Below are 15,677 nucleotides of genomic sequence, written 5' to 3'. Positions count from 1 at the left end.
CCATAGCGAGAGTAGTCATTTGTGAATGTTATGAACGAGTCATATCCATCCACACTTTTCACCGGAAATGGTCCACAAATGTCAGTGTGAATGATTTCTAGTGTGCCCCTACTATGGATTGCACCTTTTTTGATTTGTTTTATATACTTTCCTTTAATGTAGTCTATGCATTGTTCTAAGTCTGAGAATTCTAACGGAGGAAGAATTTCACTTTTGACTAATCTTTCTATTCTCCCCATGGAAATATGGCCCAAGCGACAGTGCCATAATTTCGATGAGTCAAATGTTCTCTTTCTTTTCTTTTGTTCTTTATTCGACGCGGAAAAATGTTCTTTCACATTGCATACAGAATAAATTTTTTCACGAAGTGATAACAAATAAAGCTCATCGGGTAGTAAAGCATCACCCACATAAGCATTATTTAACCATATGGCACACTTGCCATGCCAAAATAACATTCATAATTATCTTTGTCCAAACAATAAACACTAATTAAGTTTCTATGACATGATGGAACAAATAAACCATCTCTAAGTGGAAGATTGAATCCATCAACTAACTCCAAGGAGATATCACCGACAGCTTCAACTTCTGCTTTTCAACTCCGTTTGCCACTTCAATGCGTCTTTCACTTCTTTGCGTAGTCTGCATCGAATGCAATCCCTGTAAAGAATTTGCAACATGAACGATTACTCCTCACTCAATCCACCAAGCGGATTTTGAAAACTGTGTATACAAGGATTCATTTACAAAGGAAACTATATTGTTACCTCTTTTTGCCATGATTGACTTCAGCCAATCAGGGCAGTCTTTCTTGTAATGCCCAGTCTTCTCACAGTGGAGACAAGTGTCTTAGTCCATTGAGAAAGTCCGTTGCTGATGCTGATGCTGATAGGGAGCTTTTCCTTGTGGCTTTGAAGGGAAACTTTTGCTGTTTTGATTGTAATTCTTTTTCTTGTGATCCTTCACATAGTTGAGTGAACCACCATGTGAGGCGCTTTGAGTTTGTCCTCTTCTTGGACACACATTGCTATTGTCTTTTCAATGTCCCATGTTCCAAGTGACTTGTAGTTTACAACAAAAGTTTCAAACTCCTTTGGCAGTGAAGCCATGACCAGGTGGACCAGGAGCTTTGGTTTGATCTCTAGATCCGCATCCATGGGCTTGAGCTTTGCTGCCATATTGCTCATCCTGAGGATGTGCTCTCTTATTCCATAACTACCACCTGTGTAGTTTTCTATCACCAGTTGTTTTAAAACCTGGGTGGCATATATCTTTAAAGAGCCAGTGAACTGGCTCTTTATCTTTGTAACCAACTCCCCTGCGGAAGTGCACTCTGCAATGGAGCCCACAATGACGCTCTCAATTGTATTCTTTATAAATGACATGCACTTTTTGTTTGCATTGAACCACTTTTGGTTTTCTATGGAGTATAACATCTCCACAGGAGCATATTCCCCCCTTCTTTTTATGCCACGCAGCATCATCATCAGTGGCCTCTTTGACTAGCACTGTAGGTCTGACCAGCTGTGGAGTGTCCACAACCCAGTCCAGCTCAGCACAGACAAATGCCAATTCTACTTTCTTCCTCCACTCAGTGTAATTGTCACCTCTCAGTGTTGGAACATCTTTTAGGCAACTCATCAAGTGGAAGCCTCCTGAAATTACAATTTATGTGAGATCAGTATAACAATCATATGCATTAATCTAACGTTAGTCAAATTAAACATACAATTGTCTATACAATTAAATCTATATTACCATTGGGCAAAATATTAGAAATAAATGCACCTTTAAATTTCAATAATAAAACATGATCATGTTATTAACAACGTTGGTCATAAAAATAACATAATCATATTCATTTTAATAATCACTTTAACATGCTCTTAAAAACTTAATTCTATCTAAACTTTAATTTTCTTTATAAAAAAGAGCACTATTAATTATTTACGCAGTGGAAAAACATGAATAAAAAATTCATGAACTTTTTACTCTTTACAGAAACTTTTCTTTGACCGAATAAAAATCATGAACTTTATTATTTTCTTTATAAAAATTCATGAACATTTCTTTTTGGAAAATTTTCTATTCTCTGAAAAATCAAAATTAGCTGCAGCAGAGCCCAGCGCGCGCGGCCCACTGCGGAAAAAGCCGGCCCACGGCCTGGCCCGCACGCCGCATGCGGCTGTGGCCTCGGCCCAGCGCCCGTGCGCGCGCTGCTCCCGCCGGCCTCGTCCACTTTTGGCCCATCAGCCCAGCTACTGCGGTAGGGTTTCCATCGCGGCCGTCCACTGAGATCCGACGACCACCCGCTCATCTCGCCCAAACAAAACAGCTCGGCCATCCGCTCGAACAGAACCCTAGCGCCATTCTTTCCCATGCGCGCCGCTCCCTACCTCTCTCGCTCTGCCGCGCACGACCGCGCTCGAGTGGCGGCGGGTTGGGGCCCCGCCGGCCGCCGGCGACGGCGTTGCCACGGCGCCGCGCGAGTACTTTTTACTCCTTTTTCTATCGATCTACGCGCTGCTCTTGCCGCTCGCTCCTCTCTCGCCCGCTCGCTCGGTATTGGCCCCGCGAGCCACGCCGGTGCGGCGAGCCAGGGCGGCGCCCTTTGAGCCAGCCCCTTTCCCCTCCCCGCTCTGTTTCCGCGTGCGCGCGCGCGAGAGAGAGAGAGGGAGAGAGAGAGAGATAGATAGATAGAGATAGAGAGAGAGAGGCGCATCAAGGCTCACCCTTCCCTTTTCAGCGAGAGGAAGGGGAGTGCGGCCAGATCACGCCGTGGCCATCCTCCTCACCGGTTGCGTGTCCTCCCTAGCGGTGAGCGTGCCGCCGTCGAGGGATTTGGCCGCGGTGCTAACCCCCTACTTTTTTTCTTTTTCCTTTCTTTTCCGACGAGCAATTGCTTGCTCCGGTGGTTCTTCTTCCGGATGCCCCGGCTTGCCGATGCGCATCCGAATCGAAAGGAACGGCGCGGCCTTGCGGTGGCGCGATTTCTTTGGCCTTTGCCCCTCTTGTTCTTTTAGGGTTAGGGTTCATGGGAGGAAAACTTTTCTTTTTTTGTACAGCCTTTTCTACCGAAGATCTTAGTCTTCATGGCTCTGAAACCATTGTTAGATCCTCTGGATCGGGGTAGGCTAGAGACTCCGGTAGCCCTACCTTCTCCTTGTGCTAACGAGCTCGAGCCGGAGGCCATCGTGGTGTTGTGGCGCACGGTGATGGCGGAGAGTGGACGAGGTGGTGGCGGTGCTTCCCATCACTACTACGAGAACCCTAGATCCATCTTCTTTTAGTAGAAAACAACATCCATTTGATGGGGGCGATGCGTAAGGCGACTGGGGGGGCGATGCGTAAGGTGACGGGGGGGCGACCGGCGGGGTGACCGCGGGGCGGCCGCTTCCATTCCGCGGCAACCATCGGCGGGTGGGGGCCGGTTCTGGGCTCTCACCGATGCCGACGAGGATGATGGCGACGAGGAGGAGGATGCAACACCGCCATCTCCGCCTTCGCCGACGCCTTCCGATCTTCTGTGCGAGTTTTTCCATGCCGGATACGATGAAGATGAGGTGGCGATGACGGTCGACAAAATCTTGCCCCCCGATGATCCGGCTAGGGTTGGGCTTCACGCGGGAGATAAGAAGGAGATGCTGCGCCATGTTGTTCATCGGAGAACGGTGGCGACGGCGATCCAGCCATGGAAGGGCCCCCTACCTAAGGTAAGTTTACCGAACCTAACTCTCTTCAATATGATTCGGCCGGACTCGTGGATTACGGTGACACAAAGAAAGAAACCACGCCGGGTAGGGCCTAGATCGGCGCCGGAGGTGACCGCGGCGGCGACGCCGGCGATCACGGCGTCCCAGATCAGGGTGGCTCGCCAGGAGCGTTTGAAATCGCTCCTGGGCCGAAGTGGGTTGATTTTGGATGGTGGGCCGCACAGTATCATTGGGCCGGGGACTGTTGGGTATGTGGCCCAGACAAGTCCGGTCCAGATCGATATCGTGAGGGACGACGCATGCATCATGGTTTGATCGACGTTGTCGTCTCCCTCCTTGCGCCCTAGGGTTTTCCAGTGACGGAGACCTCGGCTTCGTTCTCCTGGGGTTGGTTGCGCTCGGCGCATCCCTCCCCTTGGGGCCATGGCGGGCCACGGTGCAGCTCCGCCGCGGGGGAAAAAACCAGTTGCGCCAGCCGGGACTGGCCGCGCCGGGGGAGCGCTGCCGCCGGGCGCTGGCAGCGGCCGTGGTGCTGCGCGTCTGTGACCCCAGGCTCCGGCTGCGGAGGTGTGTTGCCCGTGCCATCTGCGGCGGGGCGGGGAGCTGTGGTGGTCGGTGGGGTGGCCAATGCGGCGGCGGGTCACGGCGGTCTTCGGCGGCTGACGCAGGGCGTGGCGGTGTTGCCTGCAGTCGGGCGAGGCGGGCCGGATAACGGTCCTCGACCATCGGCGCCCGGCCTGGCTGGGGTTTCCGCTGCGGGCCGGGGTGGCGCGCCGCCCAGGCCGCCTACGTCGGGGAGCCAGGGAGTGACACCTGGCCAGCTTCCTCGGGCGGCCCCGCCGCCTCACTACGTCGCCCGGCCGACGCAGAATTGGGCTGCACCGGTGCAGAGGCAGGCACCACCGCCGCAAACCACGGGTGTTGGAGGTGCTTCTGGTATGCCCCGAGGTCAATGGGGAGATGATGGTTACAATACATATGGGAATGGCCAACACCGTGGCTCCTCCTCGACGGGTGGTGGTCATGTATATGCTTGGCAGAGCGATGGTTCGACGGAGAGACCTTTTCTGGGTCCTACGGGTGGTTTTGCTGAAGGGGCGTCTGGCCCGGGCTATCAACAACGGGGTGGTTTCCGCGGTCATCGTGGTGGTCGAGGTGGCCGGTACCGTCCACGACGGCCTCCTCCGCCTGTTGTTGTCGAGCAAACTGCCGCTGTCGGGACTGCCGAGGAGCCAGTGTTGTCCGGTCAGGCTATGGATGTGGTGATGGTACTCGCTAATGCTGAGTTACCCGGGAATGAGACCTTGAGGTCAGTGTCAGTGGAGGCGACAGACATGGCTGATTCAGATAGGGCGTTTAAGTGGGCGCGCAAGAAGGAGAAAATGTTGTGCTATCATTGTGGAGACAAGGGTCATTTTATTGCTGAGTGCGTGGCTGAACTATGTGATACTTGTGGCAAGCCGGCACATGATTCGGGGGAATGTCCGCTTTTGCGTGATCAGGCACCGTCTCTTATGATGTATGTAGTGTATTGTGCTGAACTCACGTTCTTTGAGTCTCCTAATGAGAGGGAGGATCCTGACGAGACCCAGAGCATGACCACTGGGATTGTCAAAGTTACCAGAGGAGAGGTCTCTGAGACACAGATTGTGCAGAGGCTGAAGGAGTTAGCTCCTGGTGACTTCCAGTGGGAGCTTGTTAGTCTCGAGGCAAAGTTGTTCAGGGTTGAGTTCCCTTCGGTGGAGGATTTGCAGAGACTCCTGAGTTTTGGGATGTGTAAGGTGCCGGGTACAGATTGTATCCTCGAGTTCCATGAGTGGAAGAAGGTCGAGCCTCAGGGTAAGCCTCTTACTCAGGTTTGGCTGCGTTTTTCCGGGGCTCCCTCGAAGCCGATGTAGAATGCGAGGGTCGTGGCTAGCTTGGGCATTATGGTGGGGAAAACTGAGAGAGTGGATATGGATTTTACCAGAGCTCACGGGGTAGCCCGACTGCTGGTTAGTGTTCTGGATATTGAGTTCGTGCCTGATGTGGTCAAGTGGACATATCGAGGCCAGATTTTTAATCTCGCGATTGAGTTTGAGGATGAGAGTCTGTTCGCCGAGGCGGCTAACGGGACTGATGTTGATATGCACGAGGGAGATGACAGTTCGGGAGCTAAGGAGGCACCGGTCGATGATTCTGGGCGAGAGTTGTCCAATGGACCGTGGTCCGATTCTCAGACGCCCGGGGATGGGACGGTACCACCCTCCTCGGTGCCTATGACTTCTCTGAGATTTGGGTCTTTCGAGCCTGCTTCTGCGCCTCCAAGACTTTGGAGTGATCGGGTGGATTCTGACGAGGTTTTTGAGCACGCGTTACCTGCTTTGGATTTTGAGGATGCTGTGAGCCCTGTCCTTGGGGCATCGTCGATCTCGGTCAGGGGAGAGGAGGAGGAGTCTAGGCAGGTGGCCACTCCCTCTCATACACAGGACATTGACTCTCCTCAGGACGAGGTTCCGGTGGTGGAGGTCTTACCTTCGGGAGGGGGTCCGGGGCAGGTGGCCTCGGCTCTCTCTTCTTCTTTCGCGGTGCCGGAGCTGCAGGGGCGGTTCCGCCTACTGAAGGGGGCTCGGGGAAGGTGGCCCCGACGCCCTCTTCTCTTCTCGCGGTGGACGAGGTCTCAGTGGTGGCGGTCTTACCTTCGGGAGGGGGTCCGGGGTAGGTGGCCTCGGCACTCTCTTCTCCTCTCACAATGTCGGAGCTGCAGGTGGCGACTCCGTCGTCTGGAGGGGGTTCGGGGCAGGTGGCCTCGGAGCCCTTTTCACCTGGGGCGGCTAGGGTGGCCGCCCATCCATTGGTGGGTGGGGAGTTCGGGCGGGTGGCCCATGCACTCCCCTCCCCCGGTGTTGTTGCCGTCTTTGTGCGGTGGGGCGCGACCGACGTCGGCGGCGCCTTCCAGCGCCCCACCGCTTTCAGGTGTTCCCGCTAGTGAGTCCATGGAGGCCGACCGGCTGCGTGTTCGGGGTGAGGCAGGAGGCCCCACCCCGAGTAGGGGCACTCGGGAGGAGGTTATTGCGTCTGGAGGGATTCCGGATCCGGTCTCTGAGGGGCGACGGTTGAGCTGCCGTCTCCAGGATCAGCCGGAGGTTGACGACATATAGCAGCGGTGCTTCATGAGGGCGGCCAAGCTTCGTGACGTTGAGGTCACTACTGGTATGTCGGTTAATACCTCTAATTCTATCTTGCATTTTTCTAATGAGGAGATTATTTATAATGCAAATCAATTAGGAGTTACACTAGGAAGTAATGATAGTGAAATTTCAAATTCCGTTAATGATATCCTGGATCTAGAGGCAGAGCAGGCTTTAGAGATGATTCGTAACTTAGCAGCGGTTAAACCCATGAATGATTCTGATTTTGATGCTTTGGGGGTCAGGGTGCTCGATAATATTTGTGCAGATCTTATACCTCCCCTACCCGAGTCTGAGGAGGAGGATGATACATCTGAGAATGTCGTGGTTAGACCTTCTGAGCTTGGTGGTGAGGACCGGCTGGAGAGTCACAACATTCCTAAACGCAAGTGGAAGCAGAAGATCTACCCGGCTTCCGCAGTGCGTAGGAGTGCTAGGATCCATACGGCTAAAAAAATTCATGGCGAAGTATGAAAGGAATCTTTTGGAATAGCAGAGGTCTGAAAGACTTGGCTAAAAGAAGGTTTCTTGCAGAGGCGTCTATCGAGCATAGGTTGGATTTTATCGCATTGTCGGAAACTGGTAGAGACAATTTTTCGCCACAATTTCTAAATACTTTATCGGGAGGTATTGATTTTGACTGGCATTGTCTGCCACCGAGAGGGAGATCGGGTGGGATCTTACTCGGAGTTAGATGCGATTCGCTCGAAGTCCGAAGTGTGGTGATGGGAGACTTTGCAGTTAAGTTTCGGGTGCGGTCGAAGGCCGATGGGTTTAATTGGGCTCTGGTGGCGGTATATGGTGCCGCACAGCCCGAACTCAAACCTGAGTTCTTGGCTGATCTGGTTAGGATTTGCGGCTCTGAGCAGCTTCCAATCCTGGTGGGGGTGATTTCAACATCATCAGAAGGCGTGAGGAGAAGAACAATGATAACTTTGACGGGAGATGGTCGTTCATGTTTAATACCATCATTGAAAGCTGGATCTGAGAGAGATAGAGCTTTCGGGGAGAAAGTTCACCTGGGCTAACGCGTTGCCAAATCCGACGTTTGAAAAGTTGGATCGAGTACTGGCTAGCGTCGAATGGGAACAGAAGTTTCCCTTCGTAACAGTTCAGGCACTTTCCCGCGGTATTTCTGACCACACGCCTTTATTTCTAGACTTCTGGTGAGGCCACCCACTTGGGAAACAAGAACTCGTTTTCGTTCGAGCTTGCTTGGTTTGAACGAGATGGCTTCTTTGATCTCGTAGCCAGGAATGGGCTAAGGATGCAGGAGGTAGGACTGCGCTTGAGCGTTGGCAGAATAAGATCAGGCACTTGAGAAGTTTCCTACGTGGGTGGGCTAAGCATCTTAGTGGGATTTATAAGGTCGAAAAGGAACGGCTCCTTGCCCTTATTCAGTCCCTGGATGTAAAAGCAGAAACCACGGTTCTGCAGGCCTCGGAGCTTCATGCCAAGCTTGACACGGAGATGAGATTGAAAGAGCTTCTTCGTGAAGAGGAATTAAAGTGGGCGTTGCGGGCCAAGGTCCGATGAGTTGTCCAAGGGGACGCGAACACTCAATTCTTTCACATGATCGCTAATGGCAAACACAGAAAGAAGAGGATCTTTCAGCTTGAACAAGATGAAGGAACGATTTTAGGACAGGAGAACCTAAAATTATACATTACCGAGTATTACAAGTAGTTGTTTGGGCCTCCAGAGGATAACTATGTTTCTCTGGATGAGTCTAGGATTGAGGATGTTCCTCAACTTACTGCTGTTGAGAATGATATTTTGGCTGCTCCTTTTTTGAGAAAGAAGTGTTTGAGGCCATATCCCAGATGAAAAACAATAAGGCTCCCGGCCCGGATGGATTCCCGACCGAGTTCTATAAGAAGTGCTGGCATATTATTAAGGGGGGTTTGTTGCCGTTGTTCCATGATCTATTCACTGGACACCTTCAGCTTTTTCAACTGAATTTTGGAACGATAACCCTGCTTCCTAAGAAAATAGAGGCTGTGAGAATTGAGCAATTCAGGCCCATCTGTCATCTTAATGTTAGTTTCAAAAAAAATTCCAAGGTCGGGACTAATAGGCTCACGCAGATTGCGCATTCTGTGGTGCAGCATACCCAAACTGCTTTCATGCCGGACACGAACATCCTAGAAGGGGTTGTGGTCCTTCATGAAACGCTCCACGAGATCCACACGAAAAAACTAGATGGAGTTGTTTTCAAGGTGGATTTCGAGAAAGCGTACGATAAAGTCAAATGGCCTTTCCTTCAACAGGCCTTATGCATGAAGGGTTTTGATGAAGCCTAGCGACGCCAGGTAGAATCTTTCACGCAAAAAGGGAGTGTTGGAATTAAAGTGAATGATGACATAGGTCATTATTTCCAGACACACAAAGGCCTGAGACAAGGTGATCCAATGTCTCCTATTTTGTTCAACATCGTGGTTGATATGTTGGCAATTCTGATAGGTAGGGCAAAGGAGGCCGGTCAGGTGGGTGGCTTGGTGCCTCATCTAGTTGATGGAGGTGTGTCCATCCTGCAGTACGCTGATGATACGATCATCTTTATGGAGCACGACTTGGCAAAAGCGAGAAATATGAAGCTGGTGTTATGCTTATTTGAACAATTGACCGGATTGAAGATTAACTTTCATAAAAGCGAGTTGTTCTGTTTTGGTAGAGCCAATGAGGAACAAGAGGCTTATAGGCAATTGTTTGGATGCGAATTGGGGACATTACCTTTCTCGTACTTAGGTATACCCATTCACCATCGTAAGCTGACAAACAGAGAATGGAAGTGTATCGAGGATCGGTTTGAGAAGAAACTGAGTTGCTGGAAGGGCAAACTCATGTCATATGGAGGCCGATTGATTCTGATTAATTCGGTGCTCACGAGTATGCCTATGTTTCTCTTATCTTTTTTCGAAGTCCCAGTTGGTGTTAGGAAAAGGCTGGACTTCTATCGATCCCGATTCTTCTGGCAAAGTGATGAACTAAAGAGAAAATACAGACTTGCCAAATGGGATATCATCTGTCGACCAAAGGACCAGGGGGCCTTGGTATTGAGAATCTTGAAGTCAAGAACAGATGTCTTCTCAGTAAGTGGCTGTATAAATTATCAGTTGAGACTGAGGCCACGTGGGCGCAGATTCTACGTAGTAAGTATCTGCAGTCCAAGACTTTGTCCCAGGTGACAGTGAGACCGACTGACTCGCCTTTTTGGAAGGGACTTATGAGAGTCAAAGCAGCCTTCTTTAATAGGACAAAGTTTATAGTCGGTAATGGCACCACCACTCGCTTCTGGGAGGATACTTGGCTTGGTGAAACGCCGCTGGCGCTTCAGTATCCGTCCCTGTATAGTATTGTTCAACGACGTGATGCTTTTGTTGCAAGATTTTGCAGTCCATTCCCTTAATATTCAGTTTAGGAGGACGCTTGTTGGCAACCGGTGGGAAGCGTGGCTCCATTTGATGAGTAGACTGATGGAGGTTCAGCTATCTCATCAGTCCGATCAGTTGTGCTGGAAACTTACTAGGTCTGGAGAGTTCTCAGTTAAATCGATGTATATCGATGTCATTAACTCTAGTGCCATTCCTAGTTCCAAATATGTTTGGAAAGTCAAAGTTCCTTTGAAAATTAAAGTGTTTATGTGGTTTGTACATAAACAAGTCATTCTAACAAAGGATAACTTGGTAAAGCGTAACTGGACAGGATCTACTAGGTGTAGTTTCTACGATCGGGATGAAACTATCAAGCACTTATTCTTTGATTGCCCGTTGGCCAAAGTGTTGTGGCACACGGTGCACATTGCCTTTAACATTTCTCCTCCGAATTCTGTCAGTACGTTATTTGGAACGTGGCTTGTTGGGATAGACTCCGAAACAGCTAGACACATTCGCGTAGGAGTATGTGCTTTGTTGTGGGCAATTTGGAAGTGCAACAATGATTTGGCTTTTAACAGAACAACAAATATTCATTTTTTGCAGGTTATTTTCCGTGACACTGCGCTGATCCGTATGTGGTCGTTACTCACTCCGACGGAGGCCAGGGAGCGTTTGGTTACTTGATCTATCCGCTGGGAGATGGTAGCTCGGGGTATCTTCAACCGGTTTGGCTGACGGTCATGTAATAAGATAGGCGATTAGTTTACCTATCTTTGTTATGCTAGCCGGTTGTGGCCTCTTAGCATTTGTGTTTGGCGTTGTGGCTCTCCGTAAGCTTGCCTTTGCTTTTGATTTCAGACTGTAAGACCTTGTTGAACCTCTTTATTTTTCTATAAAGGTGGCCGTATGCATCGTTCTGATGCAGAGGCCGGGGAGTCACCCCTTTTCAAATATATATATATATATATATATATATATATATATATATATATATATATATATATATATATATATATATATATTTGATTTGACCATGACTTTAATGAACAAACCAAAAATAGTATAAATCTCGAACTATATGTGATCTGTTATTCAAGATGAAAGCATACCCACCTATATGGCCAAGATTTGAGATCCTACAATCTAGGAGAGGAGGTACAATAAACCTGGGTACATGTACACTGAACTATGAAAATACAAATGTGTTTATCACTCGACACTTTTCCTAAATTGACTGTTCAACCCAACTAGTTCAGTTTGCTTTTCAGCAATCCTGGAGCAAAGTTCCCTTCTATGAGTGCGCTCGAGCAGCTTTGGGTTTCGAGTTTTTCAGCTCCCTCTCAAGTTACTCTTAATGAACGATTGGAATTCCTTTCCAAAAGAATAAAAAAAAGAGGAATACAAAAGAATGCGTGAAGATGTTTTGTTTGATGTGTTCTCGATCAGTAGCTGTATACTCTTGATAATCTCTGAAAAACTTGAAGATGGTGCGTTTATACATGAGTGAGTAACTGAGTACATCCAGAAATTAGTGAAGTTTGACCACAAAGACGAACATTCAAGGATATACAATATATACACATTAAGACAGAAGCGAAGTATTAAACTACAATGTAGCAAGAACATACTCCAATTAACAGAATGGCAGCTCCAATGCACCAGGTCTGCTACTGCTTCTCATTGCAGAACAGTTGACCAAAGGCACCCCTGATCGCTGCTACGGCTGCCAGGTACTTGCTCCTCTGTTGAAGGTACCTTTCTTCTCTCACCAATCTCTGTGCTGTGTCATCTAACTCGAGCAACCATTGCTGCTCTGAGCGATCTTCGACAAACAACCGAGCGACGACCAAGGAGAAAGACTCCGGAGAATGCATCCTGCTGAGCTGCCTAGCCTTGTCTCCCACTAGTTTCCAGCTGAGCTTGTCTGAAAGCATTGTCACGTCCTTCAGGTGTCCTTCCACCTGCTGCATCAGGCTCCCCAGGTTACTTGAATCGGGCGACTCTCTGTCTTTCAGTACCTGCACTCTTGCGATGACATAGGGCTTTGTTCTGACGACCTCCAGGACACGGAACCGATCACCGCCGACGCACGTCAGGAAGAAGCGGTCATTGACGAGCTTATCGCACTGAACGATATGGACCATGCATCCAACATCGGCCATCCTACTATCTTTCCTGCTGGAGTAGATGATACCAAAGCTGTGGCCTTCCTGGAGTAGTAGTGTCTGCATCATGATGCGGTATCTGAACTCAACCGTCTGCATCTGCAGCGTCTGGCCGGGGAAAACGACCGATTGGTGCAGGACTATGGGGATCTCAGTAGTCTGATGATCCTGATGGGGCTGGACAACCTCGTCGATGCGGCAACGCGGATTGGCTCTGCATTTCAGGACTGGTGAACTCTGAAGGCGATTCTTCGTGGCGATTCTTGCTGGCGGTCTTGAGTGAGGTTTTGGCTGATAACAACAAGACTTGGAGTTGGTGGGACTGAAACTGCAACTGTCTGGCCTTGCCAAACTGGGTGGAGCTTGCAGAGTCTTAAAGGCCATGTACTTGAAGTCCTCTTTCAGTGATGAGCCTGTTAAGACACATCCAAAGACAAAGAAAGTGATGTCTTCAGTAACCCTCTGGCAGCAACATGAGTGCCTTGTACCCAGTTATTTGGCTACTAGGCAATCTTCAAACATCAATGAGTAATGAAGTCGATTTCAGATATATTAAACATGCGCAACAGCTAAAAAAAATTAAATCGACGCGCTGAGAAAGACGTTAACACTCTCATAATATGTTTCCTGAAAAGGCATTAACACTCCCATAATTGAAGTGGAAAAGCTCTGCAGCAGTTACACTAGAGAGTTGGATAAAAGCTTCAGCTATTTCCAAAGAAAATCGGTCACTATGGAGTACACATACTAATCATCTGAAGCAAGTTTATGCTCATGATGCTGGCAGCTGTAACAAGACTAGCTTGTAATGGAACAGAGTCAAAGTGCTTCCTAGTAGTACTACCCCTCCGTAAGTGTGGTTGATTTAGTACAATTTGAGGTATTTTCTAACAGAAGATAAACGAAGAAAGAAAGAAAAAAACTACTATTATAAACCATGGCTCTCAGAGACGCAGCTCGCGGCAACAGTTTGACGGACCAGGTGTGAGTGAGAAGATCCACTTGAGAAAGACGGCGGTGGATGGATAAGGCGAGGAAAACCCGCTGGATCATATCTTCATACCATAGCCAACAAAGGAGACAGAACACGCGGAGAAGAAAGCGATCAGCATGCAGGAAGGAAGGGATGCAGCGCCGCCGTTTACCTTTTATGGCCTGGAAGGTTTCCAGCAGGAGCAGAGCAGCAGATCGGGGTCGGAGAGCAGCAGGGGAGGCGGCCGGCAGAGGGGGGAAGAGGATAGAGTGATAGAGCCTACCGCTTATATCAACTGAATACGTTGTTTATAAGTGGATGGATTGCGAAAGCCCATCAGATCTAATCAATCTTCTAGACCAGGGTGGGTGTGGCCCCCACGCCGCACCTAACTGCCTGCCTGGTCGATTGAATTGTGATACTCCTTCCATTCCACGATACGGTGCTCATAGAGTCAAGCATCACAAATTTTGATTAAATTTATGAAGAAAAAATATTTACATCTAAAATGTCAAACTTATATCATTAGATTCATTATAAGATTATTAGGTTTCATACTTTATATATTTGATATTGTAGATATAAATAGTTACTTCTATAAACTTGGTCAAATTTATAGAGTATGACATCTCAAAAGATCTATATGCATTACATTATAATAAACATGGTCAAATTTAATAAAGTTCGACGTCTCAAAAAATATATGCGCACTACATTATAATAAAATTGATCAAATTTTATAAAGTTCGACTTCTCAAAAAATCTACACGCACTATATTATAATAAACTTGGCCAAATTTTATAAAGTTCGACTTCTTAAAAATTCTACACGCACTAAATTATAAAACGGGGAGTACTCATCCTGAGACGATTGAGTTGATGCCGCCAAAATGCCAATATCACCATTTGTTTATCATGTAGCACCCCAACGCAACAGACAACGCTTGTTATACATAACTTCAAGTAGGTACTACTAGCTAGCAGCAAGTGAACAACAGTGCGCGGCACATTGTTTCCAGCGTACAGCTAGAGCTAGCACCCCTTTCTCTTGAGGATAAGGGAGTGGTGGCGAGGTGGATCTGGAGAGGACTGGAGTCTTGCACTTGTCTCCTCGTCGGGGCATGATTCAGATAAGATTAGCCAGGCGGCATCACTTGTCGCACACGCACACACTTGATCCTTCTTAGCCATCGTGCGTGCCTGGCTCTAACAAGAAACGGCTTGGTATTCTGCTAGTGGCAACTTCCCGGAGATTCAGAACGGCGCCTCCTAGGCATCGACACGTAGAGGCACCAAATGCGTTAAAGCATGTCCAACAAGTCCCCTTTCCGTGGAAAGGTGACACTTCCCGTAACATTCCCCTAAATTTCACGCCTCATTTTGATACGTCACGTGAACCAACCCGTGAATGAATGGTTAGGTGGACAGTGGTATCTTCTGCCTATCAAGATTTAAGTCCTAAACTTAATATTGGTGTTCACATTATTTCTGAATTTATTTGAGGCTTTCGGTGATGTCCGTTCAATAGTAGACGTCCCGTCGACTGCTAGGAGCGTATGATGACTTCGTAAAATCTCAAGATGTTATACTGGCTCAGTGTCTTGGAGGTGCTTATAAGGGTCAAGTTTCCTATAGAAAAATTTTCTTTAGAGCCTTTTCACATGTAGGAATGGATTCTTATTCTTATATAGAATTGGTTCCTGCTCTTCACGTTTCAAAGGAAGAAAAATCATTAGCTCGGATATAATTGAGAAAAATCATTTCCTATGAACCAAGTGACATCTTTTTTTCTATATGATTCGGTATTTTTTTGTAACTTTAAATCCTATTGTGCGAACCAAATGACAACGTTTTTCTATATGATTTGACCTTTTTCATAATTTTCCTATTCCTATGAACCAAAGAGTCCCGACTGAAAACGGTTTCATCGGCATGTGTAGCCACGTACCATGTTCTCAATGAAGCTAGAAGGTTTAGCACGGTAGACCGTCTCAAGTAAGTCACCATGGAGGAAGGCATTTTTAACATCCTGTTGATGGATGTGCCAAGAATTAGACATGGCGATGCTTAAAACCATTCGAATGGTTGCAGGCTTGACCACCAAACTCAATTTCTCATCATAATCCACCCCCTCTTGTTGTGTAAACACGTGAACGACCCATCTTGTTGTGTACCCTGCCAAGGATCCATCCTTATTGAATTTGTGGCAACAACATTCACTTCCTAGTGAAGGCATTTACACCTGCAGGCCTAGGAGTCAAAGACCAAGTCAACTA

At 48.1% G+C, this 15,677-nt stretch overlaps 1 protein-coding gene across 1 annotated transcript; it reads right to left on the bottom strand.

Moving 5' to 3' along the window:
- Nucleotides 1-11,709: 11,709 nt before the first annotated feature.
- LOC123143441 (uncharacterized) lies at nucleotides 11,710-13,799 on the bottom strand. The gene is made up of 2 exons (XM_044562370.1): nucleotides 13,574-13,799; nucleotides 11,710-12,841 (listed from the first exon to the last, which is right to left on the bottom strand). Exon 2 carries the CDS (start codon nucleotides 12,810-12,812, stop codon nucleotides 11,931-11,933), a length of 882 nt encoding a protein of 293 aa, XP_044418305.1. The 5' UTR covers nucleotides 12,813-12,841; nucleotides 13,574-13,799; the 3' UTR covers nucleotides 11,710-11,930.
- Nucleotides 13,800-15,677: the final 1,878 nt, after the last annotated feature.

The sequence above is a fragment of the Triticum aestivum genome, chromosome 6D (genome assembly GCF_018294505.1).
Source record: "Triticum aestivum cultivar Chinese Spring chromosome 6D, IWGSC CS RefSeq v2.1, whole genome shotgun sequence".
In the NCBI taxonomy this organism is placed as follows: Eukaryota; Viridiplantae; Streptophyta; class Magnoliopsida; order Poales; family Poaceae; genus Triticum; species Triticum aestivum.
The sequence above is the reverse complement of the archived record's forward strand: the minus strand, read 5'-3'. Positions and strand labels throughout refer to the sequence as shown.

What these genes read in the sequence shown, in the direction of transcription:
- LOC123143441 (XM_044562370.1), bottom strand. Translation starts at nt 12,812, where the DNA reads ATGGCCTTTAAGACTCTGCAAGCTCCACCCAGTTTGGCAAGGCCAGAC.